This window comes from Meles meles, chromosome 5 (assembly GCF_922984935.1).
Source record: "Meles meles chromosome 5, mMelMel3.1 paternal haplotype, whole genome shotgun sequence".
Lineage (NCBI taxonomy): Eukaryota > Metazoa > Chordata > Mammalia > Carnivora > Mustelidae > Meles > Meles meles.
The window spans coordinates 104,574,221-104,595,219 of NC_060070.1; the positions used below are offsets into that span (position 1 = coordinate 104,574,221).

A 20,999-nucleotide genomic window follows, 5' to 3' on the forward strand; every position below is an offset into this window, starting at 1 on the left:
CTGCCTGAGGCTCAGTATCCTCCTCTGTAAAATGGAGCCAAAAATAAAACCATTTCATAAGTTTGCTCCGAAGATTAAATATCATAATGGTGACATGTCTGGCATGCAGTAGGACTCCACAGATACCATCATTATTGACAGTAGTATCACAATCTAGTCCAATACCCTCCTTTCCTAGAGAATGAAACGGAGACTTAAAGAAATGAAAAGAGCTGTCTAAGTCATACAGCTCTCTGGGGCAAAGCCTGACTAGAACTCACACCTCCTGCCTTCCGGGCCTATAATCCACACTGCTTATCAGAAAAACTACCTTGGGGCACCTGGGTGGCTCAGTCGGCTGAGCGTCTGCCTTCGGCTCAGGTCATGATCTCAGGGTTCTGGGATGGGTCCCTGCATCGGGCTCCCTGCTTCTCCCTCTCCCTCCGCTGCTCCCCTGCTTGTGCTCTCTCTCTCTCTCTCTCAAATGAATACATAAAATCTTAAAAAAAAAAAAAAAAGAAAGAAAGAAAGAAAAGAAAAGATAAACTACCTTGAGAAGAGAACGAGACACAAATGCTAAGGTGAGACTGGTTCCCAAAACGTAGTGTTTTTAAGAAACATGTGAGAGGGCACCTAAAACATGATGCCATGTTCTTAGGCTCCACCAGCGCATACTCTGATCAAGATAAACAGGGGTAAGGCATTTCCAATAAATATTCCAGCTAATTCTACTGCAGGGACTCTGGAGTTCCCCTTAAAAAACACCACTGTAGGCGAGAAGAGTAACAAGTTCCCTAGTCTTGGCCATCAGAATCACCTGTGGAACTCCTCCCTAATCTATTACATTAGAATCACTGGGGTGACTTCTAGGCACCTGTATTTTGTAGAAAGCTCCTCAGGTGACACCTACATGTGGTCAGTTAGAGAACCAATGGCCTATACACAGAGGAAACAACCAGCTTGGTTGAAATCAATGTAACAAGACTAGAAAGAGGTGGGATCTCTGAAACTAGAGAAGTAAGGAGTGCTTTGTGAGAAAAGCTCAAGGGCAAAGGTAGGAAGCCTTGTCACAAGGTACAGGAAGCACATGAGTCTTAGACTCTAAGTAAGAAATTTTTTTACAACTCCTGACCCTAGTCAAAATGAATGTGATTGTGAGATTTTATTGGGTGGGCACTCAAGAAGGGCTGGCTGAGGGGCGCCTGGGTGGCTCAGTGGGTAGAAGGTTCTGCCTTCGGCTCAGGTCATGATCTCAGGGTCCTGGGATTGAGCCCCACATCAGGCTCTCTGCTCAGCGGGGAGCCTCCTTCCCTTCCTCTCTCTCTGCCTGCCTCTCTGCCTACTTGTGATCTCTGCCAAATAAATAAAAATCTTTAAAAAAAAAAAAAAATAAGGGCTGGCTGAGTAACCTCCACAGGGCTCTGTGGCTGGAGGGCTCTCTCGGTCAGCGCAGGAATTCAAACATTTAAAGAGGAGGTAGGCTGGTCACTTATATCAAAAATGATAAACTTCACAGGCCCAGGCAAGTTTAAGTCAGAGGACTGAACTAATTTAAAAGTTAAGAAAAGCAAAAAAAAAAAAAAAAAAGTTAAGAAAGCACAGAGAACTGTATACTTTTCTGCTCAGAAGTTAACTCAAAGTCTTCAACCCCAAACCTGCAGACAACTGATCAAGAGAAAGAAAGGATGTGACAGGGAAGACATAAAAAAGATCCTGCAGGAACAAATAAGGGAGGAATGTTGGTTAACCGGTCATTTCTGAGACATAATGCTAATGAAGGGGCTGAGCACCCCCATCTGCATTTAATTCTCCAATAAAAAATGCAGAGGCCAATGCAAGATAAAGAGTTCTGTGCATAGTTCTAACCAAAGGTAATTAAGCAAACAGAATCAAACACCTCCAAGGTTAACCAGGAGAATGTTCCATGGAGAGTACCCAAGCTGTTGGTTCTGACTCTTTGTGAGCTCCAAAATGAAGAGTCTTTGTCTGGACTGCAAGAAAGTAAGACGTCAAACTCCTCAGATAAATAATGATACTACCCCATTCGGCTTTTACCCTAGAAGATATCGGGCTTTGTGAAGTACCCCATTATCACAATTATTCAACAAATGTAACTGGCAGGTTTGTGCCTTCTTTTCATCATTGAAGTTTCAAAAATCTACAATTAGAAGGATAAAATCCTTAGCATGAGAATAAAACAAATGTGTGTGTGTTGGTGGGGGGGTTATGTAGCACTTAGGAAAAATATTTTAAGAATTTCCATTATTGAAAAAATGTAAGGCTTACAAGAAGCCATATTATATACAAAAAACAGCTGAACACGAAGCAAAACGAGTGGTTTCATTCCTAAACACAGAACAGCTAAGTAGTTTCCCTTTGCACTGACACAGAGGCTATGCTTTCTTTTTAAAATGTAACCACTGAAAAATGTAAATCTAAGGGCTGACATACTATTGGCAAGGTGGGGTAGTGTATCTATACAGAATAGCTTCCCAGAGCTCTGCAGCTAAGGTCCACGAGGATCCTGCACACTGACCCTCACAAAACCTCATTCTATTGCTGTGCAGATGATCCTTGCTGACCTCGCCAAGACCGTTTATCATCACATACCCCATTTACATCCAGAGTTTTTGTTGAAAGACAAAGTGAGAAAGAGCTTAAAGAAAAGGCCCTCCACTCCCACCTAGTTACATGTAGAGGTTGTCTGGGTAATGCATGTCTCAACCAAGTAAATAAATACTCGCTTCCATTTCAGAAGACAAGTGAAAACTCCAGAGAAGTCACTTGTCTAAAGCTAACTATCAGTGTTAGGAATAAAGACCTCAACTTTCTGGCAGTCAGGGTCATACTGAAATACCTAGGACATGCCGCCCAAATGATGTCTGATTTTAGAAAGGGGCTGGGGAATAACTCACATAACAAAGAGACAAAAGAGATTTGGGCGATTTCATCTGGGATAATCATCCCAATACACACACACACACAGAATTAAAAGCAATTATGTGAGTGTTCCTGTGCATGAAAACTGGGAGAGAACTGGAATTGGCTTTCCAAACTTATGGACCAGGAAGTCAGTACTGACTGATAACTGTACTGTATCCTCCCAACATCAATCATGAAGCTATTATCTTCTCGTGACTGTTCTCTGATGCAATTTTTGCCTACACTGCACCCAGTTTCCAAAGGCTCTTCCATAGGAAAAGTCAAGAAAGGTGAACTAGAGAACTTCAAAAGATATGCATTCTCTTAAAGTAATGCTTTTCTAAGTCTTCCAACAATAACAAAAAGATACAGGGGGTTAAATTTAAGTGCGATCAAAGAATGTGGATATCATAGAAAATAAAAATCATAGTAATTGAACTTAAGGTTACAAATAACAAAATGCACCAAGAACTCTCCAACTTTCACATAAACTAATATGAATACAACTTTTAAAATAGACAAATTACAGAATCTCAGTCAGATATGAGTACCTGAGTCCTTATTTACACCTTAAGCTCAGACTCCACATTTCACTTACCTCATTTCCGTCTGTGTCCTTGGAAGCAGAGGACACAATGGTACAGAGGGAGTGACATCTCTTTTTTTCAAAGCGAAAATGGTATATTTCATGAGGGCAAAATCTCTCAGTGTTTTGCTTCCCTTGAACACTGCTATTATTTTTTGATAGGTCTTCAGAAAACCCACTTTTTTCAAATAATCTCTCCATACCATAGTGAATAGAACTTAAGCTGGCTGCCTTTGTTAACATTAAAACATCAGTTTTTCTTTGGAATGTTATTTCTCTCCTACTGGCATCATCTAAATGTTCCTTCCTCTTTACACAACATGGAGTGCTGTCCGTTTCTGGAATCCTTTCCTCCAGGTCACTAAGTTTTACTTCTCTGTCACCGTCATTAGCAGAAGTGTCCCCATAGTGAGACAGATCGCCTGCAGCACTTGGCACCAGTTTCTGTTTCACACTGTCAACTACAACTTGTGTCTTCCCTTGCGGATGCGGAATCCCACCTTCCAGTGTGGGGTCTGGGACAACAGCTTCCTCCCGTACCAGTCCCCTGGGTAAAAGAGCTGGCTGTTCCTCTGAGAGCTGAACGCCACTCTTCTTGCCTTCATTTTGCTTGTTTGGCTCTACTGACTCTGTGTCACCTACAATTGTCTTGATCGGCTTTCTCCTGAAATATTTTCTTCTGGGAGAGTATTTTTCAGGGCTCAAAGGAGTTTTGGCAGGATCTAAATACTGTTCTTCTTTCTCGGCTCTGACACATCCACAGACATTCCCCATTTGATTTGCAGGAAATCACAGTTCCACAGATTCACTCATTTCAAAACCCAGGGCTTCCTTCGATCTTTTGCAGTAAGTCTGAAAATTCCACTCTGACCTCTAATTCCTCGGACTTTGTGACCATCCTCTTCAGCACGAGGCCATTTTGCTTATGAGAAAAGCACACGCAAGAAATGCCATGGCATCTTGCCCAGCTGGGTCCCTGTGTCTCATTAGACACCGTGGCTTATTTCTGGCCACCAATCCTCTTAGACAAACATTACTGCTCACTGTAAAATTACAACGCTGATGAGCTTTCAAGGCAAACCCTTAGCTTTATCGTATGAGCAGACTCTGACCCTCCCTTTAACTTTCAGTTTTCTGAAATGCAGTTACACTACCAAAGTTTGCATTAACCTTTGAAACTATTGGTGGTTCAACAAATCTGAGAGCAAACAGAAAGCAAATACCAGTCAGGAGTCATTTAGCAAAATGCCTTTCAAATGTTGTTTCAGAGAGTCTCTAACATATAATTTTTTTCTTAAGAAACACCAACTAATTCTGGTACTTTCAAAAAAAAGGGAGGGAGCTCAAAAATTTCTGTAAATTATAGCAGGATTTTTTTTTTCAAAACATCAGCCATTAAAAAACAAAAACAGGGGGCACCTGGGTGTCACAGTGGGTTAAAGCCTCTGCCTTCGGTTCGGGTCATGGTCTCAGGGTCCTGGGATCGAGCCCCACGTCGGGCTCTCTGCTTGGCAGGGAGCTTACGTCCTCCTCTCTCTGCCTACCTCTCTGCCTACTTGTGATCTTTCTTAAAACAAAACAAAAAAAAAACAAAAACAAAACAAAAAAAAAAAACAGGATGATTCGCCAGCTGAAGGAGAGATAATAAATGCTAAGTTCCTAAATATTCAATAAAAATTAATTCTAAAATCAATCTCATAGCAGCACCTGGGTGGCTCAGTTGGTTAAGCATCTGCCTTCGGCTCAGGTCATGATCCCAGAGTCCTGGGATCAAGTCCGCCTCAACAAGCTCCCTGTTCAGGAGGGAATCTGCTTCTCCCTCTCTCTCTGTCCCTCCCTCGCCTCTCATGCTGTCTCTCACTTTCTCTCTCTTAAATAAATAAAATCTTTAAACAATAATAATAAAATACAATAAAATTCATAAAATAGTTTATAGTATTTTTCATATTACATATCAATAGAACTTTTCATATTTCGTATTACATCTTTATGTGCCATTACATTTTCCAAGCCATTTTCCTTATATGGTCATTAGGATTTTCACATAAGCAAACTAATCAATTTTATGATTTGAAGCATGAAATTCTTCGCCAGAAGAAACACATAGATGTGTTTCTTATACATGAATGAAGGTGGCTGAACTTTGTAGGTAACACTTACTATTGTACCCTAGTTAAATATTATGTAATTTTACTAGGGCCTTGCTATAAAAATAGTAAATCAATATGGAGCCTGATTATCCAAGGTGTGCATATTTCTAAAACTGAGTCATAGATACAGTAAAAAGAAAATCAGTATAGCATGACTGGACTTACACGTAAGCAGGTATCATTTGACTAAGTAGAAAAACATGATAATCACCATTCTCTAGGCAGTCTTTAGACTGATCACAAGATGGAACTCATTATACTTTTCTAAATAAGAATATTCAATTAAACGGTCAAGTTAGCGATGTTGCCAATACTTGTTAATGATAGGCCTGCATGATGATTAATCACTGAAAAAGAAAATTAAACCATCTCTAATGGCAAAACTGAGTATCCTAGAAGACAAGCGGCAAAAATAAAGTCTCGGATTTGGGATTATTTTTAATTTTATTTTCAACATCTTCATTGGCAATAGAACATTACTGACGAGAACATAAAAGCATAATGGCTGGTATTTGTACTGGTGAGATAAAGGCCCAACTGCTGATGTGCACCCCATCCACCCCTCCCTGAAGCTCTGCCAAACTCAGCAACTACCCATTCCCAGGCCATCACACACTGCTCCCTCTCCCAGAATGGCCCAACTTTAAGTCTCCGCCAGTAGCTGGCATTCATCCTGCAAAGTCTACCTCTAGTATCAGTGAAAATTTCTCTAATACCACAACACTCTTCCTCTATATCCCTTATTTATACTGCAGTGGATTCATCACAAGTAGATTATATTTATGAACATTCTCCTAATAGATGCAACAACATCCTCCATTTTCCTAGCATCTCTGTATCTAGCATGTGGTAGTTACTGATAGAGAACTATTGTGTTGATAATGCTTACCTTCAGAAAGCCTGACTAGAAAAGAGATTCAATTTGTGATGCTCAAAACTAATATTTTTTAAGTAACAAATTGATTTTATGAAATTACTTTCCTTATTTATATAAAGACAAAAAAAAAAAAAAAAAGCCCAGTCACTTTGAGTGAGAATGATTACCACGGCTGTAAGTAGCCTTCTATTTTGGCATAACCAGTAAAATCATTCTAATCCGAAATTATCATACTACTAAGAAATTATCATACTCCAGCCCCTGTTACTGGATCTCCCTGATAGCAAAAGCCCAGCTGAGGGAACATTTACCTGTATTAGCTACCCTGAAGTCTGGCTGGTGACATCTGGTTATTTCATTTAAATAAGAAGGAACATTTTTATTTTACCAAAACATTGTTGTGTTCCACTTTAAACACATCTGGATCTAATTTCTAAATACTGGTGATAAATAAACAGTCACAATATCTCGTCATCTGGGTCCTAAAATACACTGGATTCCATACTATATGCCATAGGATCATTAGGATTCTATTAGAAGTAGTTCTGTGGCTGGTCTTCTTTTTTCCTCCAGGGACAAAATGCAAAGAGTTTCTTAATACATAATTCCTTTTGAATGACTTTTTGCTTTAAATTTCTTCAAACTTAGGATCGAATTCCCAACCATTTACTCACATTTTGGTCTGTCATTTCCTGGTTTCTGCTCCGACTCACCTGGTAGTATTTCTTCCAAGGTCTCCAACGTCTTCCTTCTAGGTAAAACTAGCTGTCGGTCTTCATTTTCTCACACTCTTCAGTGCCATTTTGTACTGCTCATCATTCCTTTCTACTTGACATTCTTTCCCCTAGATTCAGCAATACTGCATTTTCTTGTCATACCATCCATCTCTCTAGATATTCTGTTCTTTTCTGTTTCCCCAGGTGGATCTTCTTCCTCCTGGACCCCAAATCATGGGCCTTCCCCAGACATCTGTCCTTAGCTCTCAGCTCTTCTCCACGCATGCTCTTCTCTTGACTTCTCTGAAGATCCATTCTCTCCAAAGTGCTCAGTGACCACTTTTATACTAATAACTCTAAGTGTATTACCTGTAGCTGACACCCCAGCTACGCTCATGTATCTCCAAGAGTTCACACACAGATGCACAGAACACCTGGCAGGCCATCAGACCCACTCAGGTGGTCCTTCTTTATTCTTTCTCCTCTGACCATCACCCTGTTTCTCTCAGTCGTCTACAGGTTTGTCGTTTGTTTTATGTCCCAGGCTGAACCGTTGAAAGTCATCTTCAATCCCATTCCTTCATCCTCCCTGCCCTGTTACCAAGTCCATTCCTTTCTTCCGTCAAAATGTCATCCCTTGGATCAGTTTTTCATCCCCATCTGAGTCCTGGCCTTTATCACCCCACCTGGAAATTACCACCTCAGCTTCCTGGCTTCTATCTCCCTAACTTCAGACCTGGCTCATTTAATCTATTTTACATAAAATTGATAGATACAGTTTCCTAAAACATTATTTTTCAAGTTCAGATTGGTTAAGTGATGTACCCAATGTCATCAACTGCCATAAGTAAGAGTCAATGGTAAAACTTCGTTCTGCCTCCTGCCACAGCCTGGGTGCTTTCCTCAGCCCCACAGTCCTCAAAGTCCAGACATAGCCTGTCCCACAGCTATGTTAGAAATGATGGGAGGGGCACCTGGGTGGCTCAGTGGGTTGAGCCGCTACCTTCCGCTCAGGTCATGATCTCAGGGTCCTGGGATCGAGTACCGCATCAGGCTCTCTGCTCAGCGGGGAGCCTGCTTCCCTCTCTCTCTCACTGCTTGCCTCTCTGTCTACTTGTGATCTCTCTCTCTCCTATCAAATAAATAAATAAATAAATAAATAAATAATTTTAAAAAGAAAAAAAAAAAGAAATGATGGGACTAGCTCCTTGCTCCAAGAGGCCTTTAATCTTCTCATGTGGAGTTCCTGCAATTTCAACCCTGCTCAAGGTTCTGGGACCTAATCCACTGAGGACTGATTAAGGATCCCTGAGAATGCTGCTGAGGATCTCCACATGAAATCTGCTTTCAGCCAGTTCTACTTAGTCTTTACCCAATTCTAGAAACAAGGTCTGGCTTCGTGCCCAAATCCCTGCCTTGGTTTAGTGCTCAGTCCCCTAGTTCCCTGAGGAAGGGGTGCTCTACTAATGGGGCCCCTCAGATCTTTAGGTTCCTGCCTCTAGCCCCTGTTATTGGATCTCTCTGATAGTAAAAACCCAGCTGAGGGAACATTTACTTGTATCAGCTACCCCATAGTCTGGCTGGTACACCTGGTTGCCAGCATCTCCTCCAATTTCCTACTGCTGCAATTTTTTTTTTTAATCTATTCATTTGACAGACAGAGATCACAAGTAGGCAGAGAGGCAGGCAGAGAGAGAGGGGGAAGCACGCTCCCCGCTGAGCAGAGAGCCGGATGCCGGGATCGATCCCAGAACCCAGGCTTTAACCCACTGAGCCACCCAGGCGCCCCCTTACTGCTGCAATTTTGATCAGCTGCCTCTTCAGGTCCTGGAAACTACCTAGACTCCAATTCCTACAGCTCTCCATACCTGTCAGATCTATCCTGTTCTCAAAGGTACACTATTTTCCATCATTCCCTTATAAACCTTAAATCCCAGAACATTTTTACAAATCAAGAAATAAGTCTTACTCCCCTCATGATTTGGTTTAAAACCTCAACTCCTTTCTGAAGCTGGTTAAGTTACCTATTCCTCCTTCAAGATCTAACTGAACAGCAGTCAATCAATAGGATTTCCTGCATGTCTACTATGGGTCAGGCTCTGGGTTGCACACAGAACACTGCTTAAGCAGAAAAATGGGTAATGAACTAAAAAATAAAGCACATTCTAGAGTTAGAATTCACCTTAAATCAAATAAAGATGATTTGTTTCAAAATGCATCATTTTACAAAAAAGTAAAAATCCAAATCAGCCCTCAATAAGCACAGATGTATTAGAGGGATCATAGTAAATTAACCTGCGTTTACTCAAGGCACCTGAGTGGCTCAGCGGGTTAAGCCTCAAACTCTTGGTACCTGATCTCCCAGCGGTGCGCCTAAGCCCTTCCTGGGCTCCACGCTCAGTATGGAGTCCGCTTCAGATTCTTTCCCCCTCACCCTCTGACCCTCCCTGCTCCGGCGCACACACTCTCTCTCTCTCAAATAAATTAAGTCCTTAAAAAAAATCTACATTAATCTCCTCAAATCTTATTTAAGAACGCACAGCTCTACACAAAATATGGCTACTTCTAATTCAGGAGATCCCTTTATGAAAGTTATACTGCCATCTAGCGTCTATCAACAGGAAAAAGTAGTTCTCGCTGAGAAACTAGAATGACAACAAAAACCATTCTAAGTAAGGAATGAGTCATAGAATGTTCATGTATCTAAGTCAAGTAACACTGTCCAATAAACAAAAGAAATGTGTCTGCATTCAGTAAAAAGAAATCTTTGTCTTCCAACATTGAGACCGAAACCGCTTAAGCTGAAAGCTGAACAAAAACCAAAATGGCTGCATTAATGCCTCAACGAGGCCTGATTTTAAAGACTGAGCCAACTAAGCACCCCAACAAGGCCTGATTTTAAACTAAGTAACCTTTTTACTCTCTTCTACAAACCTCCCCACCTCCCCTCTTAGCTTTGTTTCAGGAACCAGGAACCCTCCTGAAAACGTGATGTGTGTGGCGGGCTGCATGTACCAACAACTCCCATGGAAACCAGCGAGATTCTGCTTTTCCCTATAAAACGCCGGAGCCCCTTCTCCAGGTAGCCTGCGGCAGCGTCCTTTGCCCAGCAAAGTGATAAAGCTATTGTTCCTCTCTATAACCAAACTTTTGTCTTCGCATTACATATTTCAGCTCCTGAGCACAGAGGTCAGTTTTCAACAAGATTACAAACATCATCTTATATGCTCATGGATAACAGGGGGAAAAGGGTACCAGGTTCACAGGTAGTAAGTTACTTGAAAGGAAACATTCAAATATACTGTTTAAGAAAAGAAGCCTGAAATTTACTTTCTTCCATACGATATAAATGGCATAATTCATTCTTTGTATCAACCACTTGAAAATCAGCAATGAAAGACTAAAAAAAATTACAATGAAGAAAAATTAAGCTTACCTGAAAGTGCAAAATTATTGTCCATATTAATCCCAAAGTCAATTTGGGATTTCCATCTGTTATGTCATCATTTCTAATATTCACTAATTTCACCTGTGTTATATGAAAAGAAGAGATAAAGCCAACTTTTTCAAACCAGCACACAAATTATCTTTACCTACATAAAAGCGACTCTAAATTACACAAAGAAAAAAAATCGAAGTGATCTAAATACCAGTCATCCTCAAATTAATGTTACTCCCTATCTCCACTCATTTTATACTGCAAATTACAGAGTAACCAAAACAGAAAAAACAAGTGTTACTTTGGCTTTTCTTTTAGAACAAGTATTAAGAGCATTCACTTCTCAAAAGGAAAATACAACACAGGTTGAGAATTCTTAAATACTTGAGAATTTAAAATAGATATAATTTTGTCACTTGAAAATTAGCTTTATTTTACTCTTACCATTAAGAAACTGTTCTGAACCATAAAATAGTTCAGTAATTTTCTCATACTTCTGTTACAAAATGGGGGGAAAAAACTAGCATCATTTTTCTATTTATCTACCATAAAGTGTTATCAAGATAAATAAACACGTCACTGGATATTTGGGAGACTGCTCAAATATAAAAATAATAATAACACAGGGACTTAAAGCTTATTAACATAATCATACATAACATAACATAATCAACATAATATACATAATATTATACATACATAATAAATATTACATACATAATAAACACATAAAAAATAAATACATAATAAACAACATAACATAATCAAATTATGTATTTTAGGTAACCAAAGGCAATAATGATACCTATCATTTATATCCTGGATAAAAATAATTAAATATCATGAATTAAATACGATAATAACTAACATCTTACTTCCTGGACAAAACAGTGCCAAAAACATTTCAGACAAGGAAACATAATTAACCATCAGACCTCCTGGAAACTTCCATTAGAACTAAGAATAAGAAGGTAAATAAAAGTAACATTTGACCTTATTTAAGTACTGTTAATCAAAGTTTAAAAAATAAAAGCATTTTAATGTTCATAATAAACTAAATAAATCAATAATAAAAAATAATGTTTATCTATCCCTATTTCCCCCCCTTCCTTTTTCCCTTACTTCATTAACAAGCAAAAAGTTGCCACCTCTGATTTCTCATTGTTTTCAGTAATTTTCCTTTCTCCTGATTTTCCTTTTTCTCCTTTTTTCTACTAATTGAAAAATTACCAATACTTTGACTTATACCTCTACAATACCCCAATGCCACCAAATCATCCAATATAGTGTTCATTCCTTAACATGATTTCTTCTAAAACCTCAAGCTACTTGGAGACTGTTGTCAGAAATATTGCTTTATGTTTAACTACTTTTGATTACCCAATATTATCTACTATTACAAAAAATATTTTAAAAAATGCCTTACCACTAGTAAGTATTAAAAATGTTTACACTAAGTTTTTTCAAGTATTATAAACTATTTTTTATAAAAATAATTTTATAGACTAAGTATAAATAATAAAGAATTGCCCACTACTAAGAACTGTTCATAGGCATTCTTAACATTCTGTTGCTACTAAAATATCATTAACTTCCTAGGCAAAGCATTCCAATTCTAGCAGAAGGAAAATCAGTAGCTCTTATTCAGATGGAAATGCAGCCACTTATAATTCCTCTGGGCTTACACCTACTATTAACTTCCTTTTCTTTGGAGCAAATGTTTGAACATATTTTTAAATATTTGTCTCACAAAACCACAAACTCAAGCATTATAATTCACAAATTTAACGTTTTCATTCCCTGACATGTTTCTATGTAGATTTACTCCATCATATATGTTTATAAGATTATAGTCTTTGAGAAACATCATACCTGGCGTCTTTTCAAATAGTCAAGTGCAATTTGTACATTCTGTAGTCTGTGAAAACGCATCCGACCCTTTTCTCTGGGCTAAGAATAGAAAAATGCAGGGTATAAAAAACATTATAGTTTCTGATACCACTGACCATGCTAAAGACACTTATGATAAATATACCCTATAAATATGCTTTATATTCATCTTAACATGTCAAAACAGTATTTACTATTCAGGTAAAACCATTAGATATCTTTAAAGATACTTTTATGATTTTGTATTATCTGAAACTTAATTTAAACAACTAGGTATTTCTCTGAATATGTTTTATTTAAACACATGATTTATTCTATATGTTTTATTTAAACAAAAGGAAAAGAGAAAATACCACAGAACATATAGACTTTTTATAGTTACTATACTACAGTTCTAGCCTAGTTTTATTAGCTTTGGATGCACAGAAAGAACTAAACACTGTTCCCCATTTTGCCTTCTTAATAAACTCTATTGTTAAGCAGATTTTTATAATTACGTATGTATGGCATGTTAATGAAAATGAGGTAAAGTAGCATGCAATTAGTATAAAATCACCAAGAGGGAGACAGACAGAGTTTTACTTAGCATGAGAGAGGAAGAAAGAAAAGCAATTAAAACCATATACTATATTTCCTCTTTATTTTAGCTTTTTTACAAAATCAGATGGACTCTAACAATTAGTTTCGCAATGCTTAGGGATGGACATGATTATTTACTGTCTCAGGAAAACCAACAATCCATAATTCTTTTTTTTTGATGCTGTTTTCCTTGAGAAATGCTACAAGTTTTCAGAAGAAAAACATAAGGAGATAGAGTGAGAAGATGCTTAACAAAAATACAAAGAATGGAGTTGAAATTTCCCACATAAAATCTTCCAAAAGGAAGAAAAAAAAACTGACAGTTTATCTTCTCAAATATGAATAGGTTATTACAGCCAAAGTCACCATAATGAAACAGACAGCACACTACAGAATGGAAAAAAGGTTCTATGTAACAGGTAGAAATGTTGTTGGTGAATTCATCCACTGGATCCAAAAAAGGCACAGTTTCCAATGGAATCAGGGGCACTTGGGATGTGGATGACAAAGAAGCGTATCTGTCTTGCAAAGGTGGGCTGAAGTCAACTAAGTGTCATGAAGATGAAACAGCTCTGTGGGTTCTACCAGGACTCCAAATTTTAACACCTTCCCCCCTTCAAAATAAGACATATAGAAAATACATAATGTCCATCAAATACCTATTGTCAGTATGAGTTAAAGCATAAACTTAAATAGTAAAAAAATTTCCATAAGTCTGTTCAAATAAGGCAACAGTGGCCACATTTGAAATATAAATTGCAGAAGTGAAACAAATTTGCATAAAAATTAGCAGGCTAGTTGTCAAGATTTCCATATTTATATAAAAGGTGTATAAAATTCTTTAGCTAAAATGCCATCATATAATTTAAGCACCTATGTTCAATTACTATGCACTGCACAGTAATGTAAATAAATTTAAAGAGAAAATATTTCCTTCGTCCAGTTTTCTGGTACACGCACATCCACCTCACTGTGGGTTTTGGTCCTTTCTGTAATTTTCTAAAAAGGAGCCCAAACCCGTGGGTTACTTCTCTACCACATTAGCGCTCACCGCACTGTAATTGCTAGGTTAGTCGAGTTATGGGGGCCGACACCTACCCCCTTATCCTCATCCTCCACATCCTCATGCTGTTCATATTCGCATGCTTCTGTTGCACTCACCAATCGTAAGGTCTTCAAAAAATCTCGCTCCCTTGGCTAATGAATATAACAGACAGAAGATAGAACAGCAAAGACACAAGACAGACCAGAAATGAAAAGAAGAGCATGAACAGAACATAATGAAGGAGAACAGGTAACCAAGAAGGGGAAGTAATGTTCACAAAAAAGGAAATGACACCTGTGGAATGGATTAGACCATTTTTCGGAAAGCAATGTTTATTTCTTTGTTATATGTCAGTCTTTTAATATGTGGTTATATTATGCATCCAACCTCTGCTAAGCAAAAACAAAAACAAAAACAAAAAAAACCCCAAAGATAAAAAAGAAGCAAAAACAAGAATAGTAGTTTAGTTATAGAACTGATTATATAAGCAAAGTAATCAAAGTGCTTCAATCTCCCAAATTCACATCATTTGAAGTTTGAAAATGATTAGGAAGCTAACCAGAACTCATTTTCAGGCAGAATTCACAGTGCAAAAAAGGTGAATGTGTCAAAAATCTGAACAGTGTCTACTGACAACACACTGGTCCCATGTGTACAGGATTACATGTTCTTCAAACTAAATTAAGAAATTTTAAACTTACCAAGGTATCTCCTGAAAGAACCTCTAAAAGAGAGATTAAATTGTGTCCATCCCTTAAGTCTTCATAGAGATCATTCACATGTTTTCGAACCTACAGAGAGAAAAGCAGTTTAAACTTTTGGTCCTCAACTTGGGATCATCTTTAACACTCAAATAAGAATAGGGACAAGTAGAAAACATTCCTCATATGGTGTTCATTTTCACAGTGATATTTTCATTTTAATTCTCTCATTACTTAAAAACTAAATTTAAATTTAAAAACTAAAAAAGAGTAAACTTCAAATTAATAATTCCTAAAGACAAACAGAATTGTTATATTTTTAACATACTACAATTAATACAGGCTTGGCCAACCACATGGGGTTACAATTTTTTAAATACAAGGCAATGGCAATGACATTGGCAATGCCAATGACAAAGGCAATGACAAACAGCCAGGGCAACCCTCGCAGGAAGAGCAACCCTTCCCCCAACCTAAGTTGGTCTTCTATTCTCTGTGCCATAAGATCCAGGATGTCAGAGACACACACTCTATACTTTAAAAAATCTAGAAATATAAGCTAGGTGAAAGGTCCATGAGATACTACATACTCACTGTTTTTGAAACTTCCCTGTGAGTCTACACTTATTTCAAAATAAAAAGTTTTTAAAAATTCACATGTGTCAAGTTGGAAGACCTCTACCCAAATTTTCCTCTGCACATTAATCTTCTTGTGACGGAGGGTTTTTATAACCGTGTTAACACCAACACAAAGTTAACACTTAACCTATAATAGCTTCTTCCTCCACTCCACAGGCCTGATTGAATCCTGTGATTTTAAGAGCACAAACCAACAAAGGTTTCCCAAAAGCTTTCAGTCTGCCAAGTAGGGATATCTCCTATAAGTACTTGGCCTACTGCAAGGTTTGTGCTAGAGAGACGAATGTCAGAGCAGACTATTAAGATGGCGGTTCCACAGTGGGTTGGCATGTACCATTTTGTCATCTTTTAGTGATTCTAGGCTGCATTACTTTGTGCTGCTCTCATGAAAGGAGACAAGGAAGTGGTCTAGAGGCAGAGAGCAGAAATCTACCTACATCACACAAAGGGCACATGCCCTACATGCTTGCCAGTTGGTGCAGTAAACTCTTAAAGGTTTTGTACATATGAGTCAAACTTCTTTGCACTTCCAAAATGTCAAGTGAGTATACAGCACAAAATAACACAAAGATCTAAAATATGAATACATAACAAGCAAGAAAAGCCTAATGGAAAGTGGAAGGACACTTTTGATGGTTGAGTTTCATCTTTAAAAAACTTTAAATACCATTAAATTTTATTATCTTAGTTGACTATATACATGTTTTGCAGTTTTATTAGTATCAGAAAATATTTTTGATTAATGAAGAAAAAATTCCCTTAAGAGTTTCATATCATATTTACTAGTTCCTATGTGTTTTTGCCCAAATCACCAAGTCACAGAACTTTTCAATATTCAGTTAACTATCTATGTATATACATCATTAAGTAAAAATGACATAAGTATTAAACTTAGGCTCAATAGCTCTAAATAACTGCTAATATCAATAGTACTTATAAAAGTGGCCAGTAACACTGAAAGTGAGTCAAATTATTAAAACAAGCGTTCCCATCTTCAAGACTGACATTTTATTTTGATTTCCTAATTCCCAAGAAGATCAGTTACATCTTTGACATCACAAGATGATACAACAGTAAAATAAGATTTTAAAAAAAAATACTTTATTTCCCTTAAAAAAACAAAAAAAAAAAAAAAAGAAGAGTATGTCATAACACATTTTAGGCAGTCCTAATTTAGAAAACCTACAAATAGTGATTATCCCTTCCATTAGAATATCCACCTTGGGATACCATTAAATGACAATACCCTCAAGTCCTTAATTATATTTCAGAGATGAATTAATTTTCAAAGATCTTCATAAGAACACATCTATTACATACATAGGACACATATGTATGCAGATAAGCACCTTAGTGAAATGAATACTAACACACTTCTACTCACATATTAGAACTCTGTAAGAATTCCCTTAGTCCCATTCTGAAGCATGAGTTTAATTTACAAGGCTAAGGGCCTACTTAAAAACAAGGCAGAGGAGCTATGCTTATAAATTTCTATACATCAGTACATCTAAATCTATGTACTTCTCTATGTATCTCCACTATAACCAGAAAGCTGCCTAGCTCTAAAAGAGCCTGAACCTAAAAGGGATCACATTCACATAAGCAATATTATATAGTTCCTGATCCTGGTTTAATTTCACAAAATAAATTACTTTACTGTATAGGTCTGACATCCTCCGCACACAATCAGGATGAGGCCTCCAGCAACAGTAACTAACACACAGTGCTGAGAATTCTGGGCTCTCCAGTCCACCATACCCGCCCACGTCCTGCCAAAGCCACATTTCAATCCACATCCACTTCCTATGTCAGTCTCACTCCCAGACAGTTAAAGATGAAGTGTGATTTTGAACACTTATTTCATAGGAAGGCAATTTCACAACTTGCTTCTGCCAGACAGAACTAAACCTCCTTTCTAACATCAAGGAAGCCTTCCAAAACCAGGTGTCATTTTTCATCATTGTATTTATGCAACAGTTAAGAAAAATTGAATTAGGCATGTGTAGAGAAAGATAATGATAATATTATGCCATGCAAGGGGCCTAGGTGGCTCAGTTGGTTAAGCGACTGCCTTCAGCTCATGTCATGATCCTGGAGTCCTAGGATCGAATCCCACATCTGGCTCCCAGCTCCATGGGGAGTCTGTTTCTCCCTCCGATCTCCCTTCTCAGGCTCTCTCTCTCACTCTGTCTCTCTCTCTCTCTCTCTCAAATAAAAAAATAAAGTCTTTAAAAAAAAATAATATTATGCCATGCAAAACCAAGTTAGGGAAAAGGAAAACATGTAATAAGGGAAAAATAATTAAGAGCCCTGCATTTTAGTCTAGCTTCTGCCACAGGTCTCATGAACTAGCACCCACACTCTAACTCTCTAGGTCTCAGTGATCTCATCTGCAAAATAAAACTTTAAACACAAGGCCTCTAGTTCAAACTAGAGAAAAAAATTCTATTATCTGTAAACAAAATTATCATTTTTAAGAAGCAATGTGTCAACTGAAAAAAATGTAAAATGGAAAGCTGTTTTTTAAATCTTAGGGCTTGATTTCTTAAGAATTTTAGGGGAGGAGCACCTGGGTGGTGCAGTTGGTTGGGCATCTAACTCTTGGTTTCAGTTGGGTTGTGATCTTGGGGTCGTGGAATCAAGCCCCACACTGGGTTCTGCTCAGTGCACAGTCAGCTTGGGACCCTCTCTGCCCCTTCCCCGTCCTCTAAAATAGATAAATAAATCTTTAAAAAAAAAAAAAAAAAGAATTTTAGGAGAAAATACAGAAATAGAATCACTTAACTTCTGTAATGCCTGAAAAAAATCCTGAGGCTGTATCATGTAATACTGCCATTTTTCCTGTCTCAAGTGATTATTCTAAGAGTTCAAAGAAATTCTATGTATTAAAAAAATGCTACATAACTACAAGATAGCATTATCATCATCTTTATCATCGTATGTGAAATAAATGTTACCATTATTAACAATAAATACAGTGGTGCCTGGCTGGCTCAGTCAGAAGAGCATCCGGCTCTTGATCTCAGGGTTGTCAGTTCAAGCCCCAGGCTGGGTGTAGAGATTGCTTAGAAATTTAAAAAAAAAGGGGGGGGGGACTACAAAGCAAACAAACAAACAATGAAAAATACAAATACATACACAATGAACTATGTTACTAGGTACCTGACCCTGTCTGTGTTCAAAGGCTTTTATAAATATTGGCTCATTTTCCTCACCACAAAAGACAGGGATGAAAGAGAAGTGAATTAACAATTAGAAAATCAGCAATTTGGGGCGCCTGGGTGGCTCAGTGGGTTAAAGCCTCTCCCTTCGGCTCAGGTCATGGTCTCAGGGTCCTGGGATGGAGCCCCGCATTGGGCTCTCTGCTCAGCGGGGAGCCTGCTTCCCTCTCTCTCTCTGCCTGCCTCTCTGCCTACTTGTGATCTCTCTCTCTCTGTATCAAATAAATAAATTTTAAAAAAAGAAAGAAAGAAAAAGGCAAATTAGCATTATGTGGAACAAGTGGTAGTGGATGAAATGAGTGTAAATGACTGGGATTCTACAGAAATATCTGATCAAGCAACCAATTTATGAAGAAAAAAAAAAGGAATTAGAGAGTTAAACTGACACAGAAAAGCTTTTTATTTTGCCCTAAGCCAGAGTCATAGACATTTAGCCTGGTAACTTTCCTTCACAGAAGACTATGCTAACTTCCAGTAGTCTTAACCTTCCGCTTCAATTTTTAATAAAACATTCTTTCTTCTCATTTTGGAAACTTTCTCCCTGTGGAACAAAACTCTGTCTGAATAAATAGTGCTGGGGGGGAAGTGATGAGCAAAGTAAAAGCACTCTGAGATACTCTGGAGTTAAATTACATAACCTGAATTACATAATAAGGATGAAGCATCATTTTCTGTATTTCATACAATTCTCCCAGTATTTTGCAGGGCTTTTTAAAATGTGTGCTCTGCACTGCATTTGCAGTGCACCCCTAGAGGGCGCTAATCCTTTGCTTAAGAAGAGTGTCCTAAAGAAACAAACTACAAAATGGTGGGGAGGGCACACAGGGAGAGAGACTAAACAAGACGCTGGTGATGATGACATATGCAATTTGCAGTTCATTTTTGGGAGAGAATAGATTATGCCAAGTCTATAGCATCCAAATAGTTTAACTGGTCAAAAACACTACTGTTAAAATTTTTATTTTGTTAACTTATAAGTGTTTGGTTTTTCATTGACTATAAATCAAATTCAACTCTGAAGATAAGATGATCACATAGCTGCTTATTTAAATAAATACGCCTAAGACTGCCTTTTTCAAAAGCCTGATTTTGTACTGACTGATGTGAATCTAGACAAATTCCACAAAACTGGTACTCCCCATATTTAAACTTACAGTTACCACGTAGCTACAGTTTAGTCCAGGTCACTAAAGGTTTATTGATCATCCATTATATGCCACAGTATCATTTAACCTCTAAGAGTACAAAAAGAAATAAAAAGAGAGCACCACCTCTTAAAGCCTTCAGACTGAGTTGACAGCAATGTAGAAAAGAGCTTAATGTTCCAGGGGAGGGAAGAACAGGAACAAAGAAAAACAGGCAAGCCTGCACGAAACGGTGCATGAGATCCATGGAAGGAAAGCAGCCCTGAAATCAGTGAAATGTGAGGCAGAAGGTGAGGCAGGAAAACGTGGGTTGGGAGACATGGCGGCTTTATATGCCACTAGAGGAAGCTCGGAACTTTCCTTAGCAGAGAGAACCACAGAAGGCTTTTAAGCAGAACAAGGACCCAGTATTTCTGACCAATATAAAAGCTTCTTTGTAAAGTATTATCTTGAACAAAAATAAAATAGTTACCATGAGCAAACCCAAATCAAAGATAAAGCCGCTGAGGTCCAATCTATACACCATACTGGAGGAAAGGTATCTCAGAGAAAACAGAGACAGCATGCTATCAGAAAATCTTGGGTAAAATGCACACATGCTAGCACAGCAAGGAGCAAAACACCAGCCACAAGAAGCATTCACTGTTCTCTCTTAAAGAAGTCCTACATCTAAAGGATACAGTATTCTGGAAAACAACTACCTATCTTTAGAAAGGAACATAAATAATAAAAGAAGGCTTGTCCCAAATAGGATCACCTCACAGCTTACTAATTGGGTGAAGAGAGAAGGGGACAGTCAGCTTCAGTGAAAACTATGAATTAAAATGTTTTTCAATGCATTTATTTTTACTTTAAGCAAATACACTCATAAAAATAAGCTACCACATTCTCCTGGGAGAGAGCCTTAGAAATCTTAGTTCAAAAAATAAATAAATAAAAATAATCTATCAAAATATTACCTTACCAATTACTGATGAGTGATGCTTTTTAAATATACAGAAGCACTTAAAAACAATGTATTCTCTTGGATAGTTATGAGACAGGGACACCAAAGGGACCGTATTAAAGAAAAAGCTGTTTCTTTCTTTTGCTCCTTTTCCTGTTTCT

General features: G+C 37.9%; 1 protein-coding gene across 22 annotated transcripts in view; it reads right to left on the reverse strand.

Annotated features, from left to right (window-relative positions):
* Positions 1-20,999, reverse strand: part of DST (dystonin) — a 480,329-nt gene that overhangs the window by 209,162 nt on the left and 250,168 nt on the right. For 21 of the 22 annotated variants that reach the window (XM_046005408.1, XM_046005389.1, XM_046005387.1 and 18 more), the window contains 3 exons: positions 14,885-14,974; positions 12,542-12,619; positions 10,667-10,759 (listed from right to left, as the gene is read on the reverse strand). In XM_046005408.1, coding sequence (XP_045861364.1) covers positions 10,667-10,759; positions 12,542-12,619; positions 14,885-14,974 — 261 coding nt within the window. Of the gene's footprint in view, positions 1-3,499; positions 4,529-10,666; positions 10,760-12,541; positions 12,620-14,884; positions 14,975-20,999 lie in introns of those variants that run through there. The other variant, XM_046005394.1, reaches the window with a different exon arrangement.